The 12,901-nt window shown below is 38.7% G+C and overlaps 1 protein-coding gene across 1 annotated transcript; it reads left to right on the top strand.

Moving 5' to 3' along the window:
• Positions 1-989: 989 nt before the first annotated feature.
• On the top strand, positions 990-2,988 carry cks1b (CDC28 protein kinase regulatory subunit 1B). Its single transcript, XM_085396742.1, has 4 exons — positions 990-1,145; positions 1,352-1,419; positions 1,585-1,712; positions 2,260-2,988. Exons 2-4 carry the CDS (start codon positions 1,361-1,363, stop codon positions 2,307-2,309), a joined length of 237 nt encoding a protein of 78 aa, XP_085252868.1. The 5' UTR covers positions 990-1,145; positions 1,352-1,360; the 3' UTR covers positions 2,310-2,988.
• The last annotated feature ends 9,913 nt before the right edge of the window (positions 2,989-12,901 follow it).

Below are 12,901 nucleotides of genomic sequence, written 5' to 3'. Positions count from 1 at the left end.
TGAGATTTCAGGGCAAAGGTCAGTTTAGAATTTATTTAGAAGTAAAAAATTAAGAGATTCTAGACACACATGTAGGGTGTTGAAAATGTCCATAGGTGCGGAAATGATAACATTAGACTATAAATTATAGGCTGGTTAACTAAAACTAATGTTGCTACATACATGAATAATCTCTGAGGTCTTCCTCTTTCTGGCAGCTCCATATTCAGTAACTTTGCCCAATATATCCACTATCCCTCCTCTGAATATCTCCAAACCATCTCATCCTTCCCTCTCTAACCTTCATTCTCGATGCTATTCTTTCTTCACATATCAATCTTCTCCACCTACACGTTCTTCAGCTCTATTGTGCAAAGTCTATTGTTTTGGACGGTTGATCCCAAAGTATGTAAAAGTCATCCATCTTTACTACCTGCAGACCTCCACCTCTCCAGGCTCTCTTCCACATGCTCACAGTGTTATCTGTTTAATTATATAAAAAAAATAAACTACTACTACTGCTACTACTACTACTACTACTAATAAAAAAAAAATACGGAAACTTGTATAATATAAACGCTTATAAAATAAAAACTAAGATACAATGAGAAAATGCATGGAAACGAACTGAAGTAAAACCGTTTGAAATGTTAAAAATTTAGAGCTAAAATAAGAAGAAACCTTGTTGACGTCACCTTTCTCTCAATTGAATAAAACAGTGTCAAAAACTATAATAGGCTTAAAACTTTCTCACGATATCACCGCTAAAAACGATTATAAGCTCAGTCTGGGACTGGTTATGTAATCACACCAAAGCATGTCAGGACAGAATTGTGGTCGAACTTTGGACTGAAATGGAATGTTTGTTTTTTTGTTTTTTGTTTTTCCCCCAGATTTTTCCACCCTGATGACGAATTAGGAAATCAAAGAAGTTACGTTAATGTCCTGCGACAGATAGAAGTAACCAATAGCAGACGAGTTTTTCGGTCGTATTGACCAATAGGACGAGGCGAGGTCTATTTGAACGGTGAAAAGCGGGCTCGCAGACATTCGAGAGGGAAACAAAGAGAGAGCAAACAAATCGTCGCTGTCGGATGCGAAATAACTGGAATAGTTGGCTTTTTAAAAATCTCTGGGAAAGTTAATTAGAAAAAACAAAACAAAAGGTAAGTTCTTAAACTTAACTATTCGTATTGGGCATTGACAACAACACATACTTTGATTTTAAGACGATAAATACGCACACATGTTTTAAAGTCTCGTCGACCTAGCTTGAACGGCTATAGCATAGCTACACTCATGTAGCCTTCTTTTAGCTTCTTTCCTTTTTCTCTAATTGTGACCGTTAATGTTTAAAACACATTTCCCACAGGGTACCACCATGTCTCACAAACAGATCTACTACTCTGACAAATATGACGACGACAAATACGAGTACAGGTACGTAAGGCATGCTTTTACTACATGCAGTTACATTAAGGTTTATTAAGATGACTCTTTGAAGAAGATGGCTTCAGCTCATTACACGACACATCATGAGTATTTTTTAATGCCCAACGCAACTGCGTTGAGAATGTAATACTACCTTTTTTTTTTCCCCCGCAGGCATGTAATGCTACCCAAAGAGCTTGCCAAGCGTGTTCCCAAAACCCATCTTATGTCGGAGACCGAGTGGAGAAACCTTGGTGTCCAACAGAGTCAAGGATGGGTGCATTACATGATTCACCAACCAGGTAATAACTCACAGCGTCATGATTTTAAATATTGGTTTGGTAATTTGTGCTTGCTGGTGGGTGTATGGTGGTGTAGCTTGTTGATCATATTGAACTGAAACTTGAGACAAGTTGTAATAGTTCATGGTGATCATTTTGCAGCAAAGGCCAACTCACAATTAGACTAAAACTGCAGCTGATCACTTTGACCACTATTGTTTTTCTCACTCTGTGACGTTACCTTTAACTAAAGCTCTGAGAATGACCAGGTGGTGTAGGTGACCAATCAGTAGTCTAAAACAAGGAATTTAATTTTACAGAAGAGAATAATTTAACATTTAAATAAACAAAGTAATTTAAAACTTAAGTTTCTGCAGTTGAGGTGATGCAGACTAGATGTCATTGCTACTGGATTTTGTGGCCCAAATTAAAAAAACAAACAAACAAAAAACGGCTGGCACGCCCTATTTTTAATTAAGAGTTACAAGAGATGTGCTTGCCCCCCCCCCAAGACTTAAATTGCTACTTTGCACAAGATAATGAAACTTTCTTGGTGTTCCTCCTCCAGAGCCACACATCTTGCTGTTCCGACGCCCTCTGCCCAACCCAAAATCATAAAGGAGATTCTCTGGGTCCTTCAGGGACATCAGTCTACCATGTCGCATATCAACTCATCACCATGCTCTGATTGCCATGTCGGCTGATTATGCTGGACCTGGAGAAGGACTGCTGCATTTATGAACAGTGATTATGGAATGGATTGTGTTGAAGGAAAAAACTATGACCCACCTATTTGGGGAAAAGACTTCTGCATGTGTTAAGAGCAACACGACGTTTGCCAGAAACCTTCAATTCAGCTTAAACTGTCCTTTTTGACTTAACCTGTCCATCTTGTGAACATGCTTGGATTTTTCCAGCTTTTTAGAACAATTGCTGTAAGATGTGGGGAGTGAAACTTGATCAACCATTTGAGTTATTATAAGTGCTTTCTGGGTTGAGCTCTAGCAGAATAGTTGGATCCTAAATTGAGTTGGACTTTGAAGCCACAAATCAAGGTTTCAAAGTCTCATGTTGCTGCTTGGTTAAAATGACACTGTAGACTGGCATTTAATGACATTTTGCCATATGCAGATGAGGGAAAGCCTGCATTTGAGTTGGATAGATTCTAGTCTTGATCCAGTTTTCTCAAGCATGTATATTAGTTCTGGCTTAATGTCTGGGTCTATACCAATGAGCTGCTCAGTATTTATGAAATGTTTTGCCCTTTCTGAAATAAATGTAATCTTTTAAATCTTAATGTGGACTTGTGTTTTGATAGTGGCAAAGTGGCTGGTTTACTGATCTCAAATGCAGCATGAACGTGAATGAGGTTGGTGGGGGGAAATCTTTACAACATGGAGTTTTGTGACATTTTCAGCTCGAGCAGAGTTGAATTCAATAAATCTATTTTGGTGTCAGTTTATGTGAGGAAACAAATCTGTATGAAGCACTCGATGGCTTATCTTGAAATTCACAATTGCTACAGGAAGAAGCAACAAGATTTTTGGAGCTCATAACTGGAAACCTACCAATTAACTGACTTTTGCACCATAGTATGCAAACCTTAATACTTTAACTCCATCAGATCCTGAAAAAAAACATCTCCATGAACAACTTATTGCATTGGTTGAAGCACTGAATGAGTGATGCGTTTGATAAGGTTTTTACTGCATAGGGAGTTTTGATGTTTCCCCAAAAGGCAAATAACCCATACAAAATGATTGCAAAGAAACAGCAACTCCATCTTCTCCAAATATGTATATAATGTCGGTGACTTCCAGCTGACATCCACCTACACATCAACTGAAGGCTGATCAATCACACTTAATGTTGTGGAAGTTATCCCCCAGAGGCCCATTCTGAACCAGGTTAGCCTCTATAATCCTGATAAATTGACATGGTTCTGCTGTGTGGGCTAAAATAATCCGATAACACACTGATGCCTGTAGCATTAAAATTTTCTATTCACGATGCATATTACCTTGCCAATATTTGGTCTCATCTATAGTTAGTAGCAGTCAGTATGCAATTTTAAAAAAATAAATAAAAAAATTGCATACTGACTGCATCTTTTCAGTTTGTATAGTTAGTCGTCTCCCCCCTCCCCCCCCCCCCCCCCCCCCCAAAAAAAAAAAAAGCCTTGGACCCAAGACTGACTTATTGTGCTGCTCAATTAAGTGCGAATTATAGCTGCTTTCAAATTGGCAAATGTACACTTTTTTTTTTTTTAATATAAAAGAAGCTTGCCTTACCTGTCGTACTGTAGTGTGGCAAACCCCGCTAGATTAAAGTGTGATCTCATAAAATAGACTTGTGTGCCAGACAGCTGACTTGTGGCATTATGGTGCACAGTTGGTGTTCTTCCAGTGGCAGTCATACTGCATCTGTTGTCTGACACTGTGACTAGACTCTCATTTTTCTTATTAGTTGCTTACAAACCACCACCAGTTCCTGCTGCTTAATGTGCAGCATGTGTCTCATCTAAGAGTTGCTTTCTCTGGGAGTGTTTTCCTGAACGTGCATGTTGTTACGATGGTGTACTTACATAAAGGGAGAGACGGGCACAATGTTTGCCACACATTTAGCAGTTATGCTCTGTGTAAAAGGTTAATGGATTATTGTTGTACTGGGGGTTTTAACCACAGGGATCAAAACCAGAAATGAGGCTGAATAATTCAGAGGACTTGTTTTGTTATTTATGAACCAACTTTAGCTGCTTGAGTTTAGAGACAAAAAAGCCTTGATAGGGTGAGTGGTGTAAGACTTGCTTCACTAGAGCAAGAATGTTGTAGCTTCAAGATCTGAAGAGAGGCTTAAACCTGCGTTCTTCCCAATGGCCTTCAGCGTTTTAAAAAAAAAAAAAAAAAAAAAAAAAAAAAATGTGAGAATGTAATGAAATTAATGAGGTGATGTCCCTTTTGTTTTATTGATCTGTGACCTCAGTAAATGCTTTCCTGAAATGTTTGTGGCGTAAATCGGTATTTTAAAGTCTTATTTAATACAACATGGTGTTCATTTTATATATTATAGCACCTGTTAGGGTCAAAAAGGAAAATTGTGCTGTGTTCAGAAGTTGGATGTCAGTAGTAGCAGTGAGGAAAATGTTACAAGATAGAGCCTACTTGCTACTCTTTGTATGGTTTAGTGAGTCACAAATACATGATGGTGGAGGCACAGATTACATGTTCTACAGTTTTACTATTTTTTTTAATTTTATTTTTTATACACTCCTCCCCTCTTGGATAGGAAAGACGTGGTTGGTGTGGCTTCGCTGACTTTACGAGTAGGAAGTCGACTTGAAGGGACGTTCCAGCTCAAATTTGGGAAGTCCGGATGTCTGACTTTGTCTTTCAATTGGAACACATTTGAAATTGAAAGAATGGTATACTCTGCTACGTGACTAAAAAGTCACCAGCCCATGACAGTGGAGTATCCTTCAGTTTCTCTGCCCCTCATTTGTCATGTCTTTGTTTCAAACAAGCAGATGGCAACAGCAAAATACTGAGTTTGATACTTGACAGCAGAATTTTAATAGGTCCATTTGTCAAATAGCCTAACTAGTACTTTTTCTCTCCCTTATTCTGATTATTATTTTTTGATCATTTGATCTCTAAAGTGTAAGATTCTGAGAAACTATAAACAGACTTTCAAACAATAATGCTACAATGATGCTATCAAGAAACTGGAGAAATTCTAGCTTACTGCATTGCTGACTTAAAAAAAAAAGTAAATTTTTGTTTGCCTAATAACTTTAGCTCTACTAACTGTACACAATTAGAATCACTGTGCATCTAAAATCAAATCCCTCCAGCTTTAAAATTTCCAGGTTTGAAAAAACAGAGCTGTTGTGAAAACTTCAGGAGGGATGTTGCGTGAAGTTGAAAGAGGTCGCTAAGATGAAAGGTGAGAACGCCTCAGTTTCATGGAGGAAATCAGAGCAGGTTAAAAATGAATTTTCCCTCTTAACATAAGCGTTCGGTTGAGTTTCCTACAATGCAACAATGTTCAGTTTTACAGATTTCTCACTGACGAAGACATCTGGCATCCTATATGAAAATATGGATGTATGAAAATATAAGTAAATCACAGACCGAGCCAATGACAGGTATTTACCACTAGTATTCTATTAAATGACACTTTTTCATATTTACCATAGAAATTGTTGTCCATAACAACAATTTGTGTGTGTGTGTGTGTGTGTGAGAATTAATCGAACTTTTCGGGTTTTAATTACAAGACAATGTCCAGGTGATTATTGTGGGAAACACTTGACAGTTGTTTTTAATGTTTTTTAATATAGTACAGTGAAACGTCTTGCGTCACACTTCATTTCTTTGTATTTTGCCAGGGAACGTGAGACACGAGATTTATTGAAACATAAATGGAACTACAGTAAGTAATCTTCAGGAATACTTCTACAGGCTTCTCAGAGGACAATTAAAGCTCTTCCTTGGATATTGGCTGCCTTTTTTCTGCTCTCTGTCATGGTTATCCCACACTCTGGGAGGCCAGTCTATGACTGATAGTGTTCCAGTGTGTGTTTTTCTATCCAGGTGTGCATTTACTGCACTGGCTCGGAACCATTGTCATGCTGAAAAATGAAACTCCAGATAGCATTGCACGTGCTGATACAAATGATCATTTTTCTCTGTGCATAATGTTTTTTGTCAATTTTAACAAGATCATGGACACTGCTGGCTGAAATGGAGCACTAAACCATGACCGAACCTCCATCGTGTTCTAAAGATGGCTATAGACACTGTTGTACCTCTCTGACCTCTGCACATATTGAGAATCATTTGAACCAAAATTTGGATTTTTGAATTTATCACTTCCTGAGAGCTGCTTTTACTTATTCTCAGTTCATTTCTTGTGTAATTTGGCATAGTTCAGCCAAACATTTTCCCTAATTTCTTAAAGACATGGCTTTCAGATACTAGTCATCTCCTGTAGATTGTTTTGTAGGCCTGCCTCTTATCCTTTTTTCCTCCGCTTATCCGAAAGAAAGTTGCGTTTTCACCAAAGTCTGGCTCATTGGAAGTAAAACGAGGGGTTTTACTTATTGCACAATACTGTAGGTTATTAGGAAACACTCTGATTCACTGGTGTGGTCCATTTAAGGGCAAATTGAGCTGCACATGATAAAATATTGACACCCCTGGTTTTGGCAGTCAAAAATCGGTCATTTCTGAGAACAAAGAAATGTGAATAACAGGTGTTTACCATCCGCACCAGATGCCTTAAGCTGAATGGTTTTAGTCACAAAGTGATGGACTCATTCACAGAGAAACAAATGAAAAAGAACCCTCTCATCAAATACAGCATCGTGTCAAAATGTTTCTGCAACCATCCACAAAATCATAGTTGCACACTTTGGACTGTGGGGGGCAGTGCAACACAGGTATAAAGCAGGTATCTTGCATATATTCTGCAATGAACACAGAAAATAAACACAAATGTCTGACTCAGTGTTATATTAGAATTAATCTAAATCTTATGTTTGCATGAATCACATTTTTAAAACCATCTCTGAACTGTAGGCTTGTAGTGTCTCTGTGGTTAAAAGCAAACGTGTTAGTGTGCAGGTCCCCGACGCATGCAGACTAACAGTGGGTGAAAGCAGCTCATGGCAACAATCGCACACTGTGGGTAGAAACTACACAACTTTGGAAGTCAGAGGTAATGGAAGAAAGAAAATGTTTCTTGAATTACAGCAAAATGTCTCGCAGTTTCTGTGAAATGTTTTACAGGTAATAACTAGGATATGATGGCCAGCAATCTGTGCCTCCTGCTGAGATTCAGAGACGTGTAGTGGGCAGAATAAGACGTTTGGCGCCTTAAGGAGGAAAAAAAACCTTGACTCTGGGCCAGATATCTATGAATCATGCTGAAAATTGGTTCCTGTGGAATCTTAAAGGTAAATGGTAACCTACACTGTACTCTCAAAATAAAATGGTGAACCAGCTTATGAGGCCGACGACCTTTTCACTGAAACTCGACCAGTCAGCGCCTTATAATATTATTACTAATATAACTGTGGTCATTTTTAGAGGAGGAGATTATTTCACCCTGACTTCAAGTCCAGGAAGGAAACACGGAGTAAATGGAAGCTGAAATTAGAGCTTCAAACATCGATAATTTTCATTATTGAGTAAGCTTCAGATTCTCCTCACATATAATTCATGAATAATTTGGTTTAGAAAATGTCAAACAAACACTTGTGTTCAGATTTTTCTGTTTCCCTGACTAGCCATCCTAAAACCCAAAGATGCTGCATATGTTCTAATTCAAATTCAAAAACTGGCACTCAGTATTTTTTTCCTTGAAATTAATTTAGAAATGATTACTAAAGCAGTTTTAGATTTCATGTAATCTAGCTTGGATCGTGGGATGGCTGAAACCAATTTCACCTGACATTAGGTGAGAGGTGGTTGTTACTACATCGCAGAGGTAGAGAAGGACAACTATTCACCATTAGTAAAGACTTTGATCCTATGGAAGTCAATGAGAAAACTGTTTTCTGTATTGACCTCTACTGATGAGTTTTTGATCTAGTCACTCGTTTTGGAACAGATTGAATACAAAATGAAGTCTATTATGTAAAACAGTGTTATCTGTGGTATGAAAGTGCACGCTTATTAGCTAACGACTAATCCCAGGCAGAACCGCTTTTGTTCTGCCTGATTTTTTTGAAACCAGGATGGTAAAAATGGAAACGCTCATTTAAAGGCTTTAAGACGGGACTTCAGAAAGCAATGGCTGACATCATGACAGCTACATTTTATGTCAAGATTATTTGTTAATACCAAACTGTAGGAAGGACCTGTATTGACACATCTGGTTGCATTCCTGGGTGTTTGAGCTGCTAATCTATTCTTTACATCACTTCTGGTTCTCACGCTGTCAAACTTGTCATCACTCTGACCCAGTCGCCACCTTATCCACCTTCTATGAGCTAATCAGCTTCTGTCTTGTGTGCTTAAAATCTCACTGCCTTTCAGTCATTCTGCTTTTCAGACTTTCAATCATGCCACCCACCTCCTCTCCATCACAAATAGAGGTCCTTGTCTAAGTCTCCACCTGCTTCACCTCTGCCACCACCAGCGTGTAGACCAGAGATGTCAAACTCATTTTGCATAGAGGGCTACATACAGCCCACTTAAAGTGAAAATCCACTTGTGTGAAGGTGTTTAACTACACACATTTCAACAGCACCCCTCAGTTTTTCTACATGATAAATGTGTAAAATTACAGAAAAAGTTGTGGAAGCTCACGGCCCAGACTCTCCCGCATTTATCAAACAAAGTTTTTGTTGATTAATGTAAACTTTCTCTTTTTTAACCTAAATTTCCGAAGTCAACAGTGAAGTTAGAAACTCCAGACAGAGGCCCCCACCCAACCTGAATCTTGGTAAATGGCCTGTATTTGTATAGCACTTTACTTAGTCCCTAAGGACTCCAAAGCGCTTTACACTACATTCAGCCATTCACACACACTGGTGATGCTACATTGTAGCCACAGCTGCCCTGGGGCGCACTGACAGAGGCGAGGCTGCCGGACGCTGGCGCCACCGGGCCCTCTGACCACCACCAGTAGGCAACGTGTGAAGTGTCTTGCCGAAGGACACAACGACCGAGACTGTCCGAGCCGGGGCTCGAACCGGCAGCCTTCCGATTAAAAGACGAACTGCCAACTCTTGAGCCACGATCGCCCATGGATCTTCTCAGAAAATCTTTTTTTTTTTAAACTAACAACTGCTGAACTGACCGTGTCTGTACCATTAGTTACAAGAAAATTAAGCATGTCTGACACGTTTCCCATTTGTACAAAAATTGCCATTGCCTGATGATAAATTGCATTTTCCCTTTTGCATCTTTCCCTTTCAGTCTAAATGTAGAAAATGAACAAAACACAGGAAGCCTCAGGTGAATATCTTACTTTCAAAACTTCTATAACTCAATGTAAAGATAATTATATTTTACTTTGGTCTAGTAACCCCAACAGTAATATAAACATAGGGCTGAAACAACCTATTTCTACAAAGCAAAGTTATCTCAGTGTTGTGTATCAGTGCTGCGCTGATCCAGCATTTTAAACAGAGCAATTTTTAGTTAAATTCTAACCTCATACCCATTTTTTTCCATGGCTCAGATTTGGGCCTTGGGTGACAGCATAATAAGTATTGTTCCATTGTTCCATGTACAGTTGGCCGTTGGTCAGTTTCCTGTTTGACAGCACTTGATGAATTTTCTTGTTATTTCTGCTGTTTTGTTGACCAATATTATTCCTTAGTGGTAAGCCTCAACTATTATTTCAATAGTGGTGATTTTCTTTTGGCTCTGCTAAAAATTCCTCTCTGCAGAAAAACTGTCTGAAAACATTTTTGCTGACCTCCTGACGTTTAATGCCTCGTCCTCTTGAACGATGCACAGTTGGGCTCCATGACCCTGTGACATCACTGTTGGGTGTGTTTATAGGTGCAACAGCTCACCTGGGGCATGTTCAATCTGAAAACGGTGCACAATATTGTTTTTCTGCTTTTTCTGGGTCGAACAACATGTTTCCTTGAAACGGTGCACAATGTGATTTGAGATAAGTTTCTCTTGTGGTGCGTGCGCGTGCGTGCGTGCGTACAGGTTCTTACTATCTGGGTGGGGACCAAAATCTGAAATTTACTATACTGGACCAAAATCCAGGTCCCCTTTTCTCACTCAAAATGTGGTTTTCGTGTCAGGGTTACAATTGGGTTATGGTTAGGTTTAGGGTAAAGGTCAGGATTAGGTTATTTTTGATTGTTAGGGTTAGGGTAAGTGGCTAGGGAAAGCATTATGTCAATGGGATGTCCCCATGAGGATAGCAAACCAGACGCGTGTGTGTGTGTGTGTGTGTGTGTGTGTGTGTGTGTGTGTGTGTGTGTGTGTTTGTGTTTGTTTCAGAAGTGCTGGCCAGTCAGGAACATCTGCTGTACAAATTTTTTTCAGGGGTAATTGCAGTCCTTTCTGCATCCAACTATGTCCATCAGTGACTGACTAGTCTCTTCTGTGATTGATTAGTTATTAGCTAAAGTGGATGCTCATTAGCTAACAACTAGTCAATCACAAGTCCCAGTCAGACTTGCACTTCCTCGTCACATCTGATTTTTTGCAATAAAGATGGTAAAATGGAAACACCCATTTCAAGGATTCAAAACGTGCTCAGAGTTCAAACATCCACCTACTGTAGTGAAGGTGCTACTTGTCAGTCTGGTGCTAAGTTACTCTTTACAGATAGAGCTTATATTCACTCAATCATTAATCTTGTGTTAATTCTGTAAAGGCTTGGTTAATTAAACAAGTAAAGCAGTAAAAATGGTATTTCACTTTGGATTGTGATAGCAGTGATTGATTAGAACTGTTACACCATCGTACATACTAGATTAGGACACCAAATCGAAATGTTTATGCAACATGACAGCAAATATTTCATAAAACAGATGTGTGGCGTGGCAGGCAGGATTTAGACTGAGACGAGGGACATGAGGTGGTAACTCAAAATTAACTTTAATGCTGTAGTTTAAACAGAATATAAAAGTCCAACACAGTAGCAGGGCAGGAAGAGGGAAACTGAAAACTAGGAAACACTGAAGATGAAGACACACAACCACGAGGGAGGACATGAAAAAGGATAGGGGGAGACTCAGACAATAAAGACACACCAGGTAACCAGGGAAAGGAAACAGTTGGGAGAACAGCTGAAACGAATCACATGAAGACGAGACAAGGACGTAGAATTAAATAAGATGCACGAGTGACAGAAAATCATCAAAATAAAACAGGAAATAACAACCACTTAGGCAAAGATGCAAACATCCAAACTCAACACAGAGAGACAAAAGACAGACATGAAGACAAAGCTGGGGGGACACAATAAGAACACAAAATGGGATTAACTGAATGAAACTGAAGCTCAGATGTGAAGGCATGAAATAACAGTAACTTCTACAACGCATCAGAAAAGAAACCATAAATCTGTATTCCAACAATACAGAATGTTGAACCAAAATCCAGAGAGAACCAAAAATAATGATAGAAAAAACCTCGAACACCAAAAAACCCAGTGGATAAAAAACTCAGGGACAGAATCTGAGTTTGCTTTTGTTTGATTCTTCTATATCTTTATTATTAAATCACTTCTTACCTCAATTAAAAAAAAGACGATTTCCGAAAGACCTCGAAAGTGTCAGTAAGTTTAACCAGAAAATTCAACTGAAAAGAATTAAGAAGGTGTAATGGAGGACAGCGAGGTGTGTAGATGTGCTCAGTTAAAGACATGAAAAGAGAACCAGAGGAGGAAAATTTTGAAAACTGCAAAAAAAAAAAAAAAAGAAGTTGAGACACAAAGAGACAAAGCCAAACTGGGCAAAAAGGTAAGTCTTCACAGGAGCAGGTGGAAGAGAGACGTGAATGGGAAAGAAATTCAAAAAGGGAGGAATCAGAGAAAGAAAGACATTAGGAGAGCAGAGAAAGAAGGTCAGACAGAGAGATGAAAAGTGCTCTGGCGAGAAGGGATATTTATGTCTGGGTGTCGTCAGCACAGTGGGACACCTCCTGAAAGAAGCCAAGTTTGATACAGAGTGCGAGAGATGAGAGCGCTAGTGTTTGAAAGATTGCTGATGGAACAAAGAGCCCAAAATTGCTCCATTAGACTGTCCAGAAAATCATATTCTAAAAATGAAGCATGGAATAATTTATAAGACTAATCTATCAAAGTATACAAAAAAGCCACTTGATTGGAAGTCATTCTAAGGTTAATATTCTGTGAAAAAACAAACTGACTGTGATAAATTAATCTTTTAATAATACATTTCACAAAATGTATAATTCAGCTAATATGATTTACCGATTTTTCTCAGACTGATTCTGTCAAGGAAAGTGAAAATATAAAAATGATCTCCCAGCCCTAAGACACACAACATGAGACCTTGAGGCTAGAAGGGCAATTCTGTCGAAATGAGTGCTGTAGTGTATATTAAATTAAAGATCCTGGTGGGATTTGTCCAGAGCCAAAGGCACAAAGCTGAGCACATTTTAGAAGACAAAAAGAAATGAAAAAATAACTCGTTTCGGTATGAAAAGAGCATCTGAAAAACCCTACTGTGAGTTTTTCATATGCCATGTTTTTTTTTCTTTTTA

Source organism: Rhamphochromis longiceps, linkage group LG22, assembly GCF_057381845.1.
Source record: "Rhamphochromis longiceps isolate RC_006_pf linkage group LG22, R_longiceps_female_GT1.1, whole genome shotgun sequence".
Lineage (NCBI taxonomy): Eukaryota > Metazoa > Chordata > Actinopteri > Cichliformes > Cichlidae > Rhamphochromis > Rhamphochromis longiceps.
This window is presented reverse-complemented; position numbering and strand designations above follow the sequence as displayed.

Coding starts and splice junctions, on each gene's coding strand:
- cks1b (XM_085396742.1), top strand. CDS start 1,361: ATGTCTCACAAACAGATCTACTACTCTGACAAATATGACGACGACAAA. Junction 1,420..1,584: donor GACGACAAATACGAGTACAG/GTACGTAAGGCA, acceptor TTTCCCCCGCAG/GCATGTAATGCTACCCAAAG. Junction 1,713..2,259: donor TTACATGATTCACCAACCAG/GTAATAACTCAC, acceptor TTCCTCCTCCAG/AGCCACACATCTTGCTGTTC.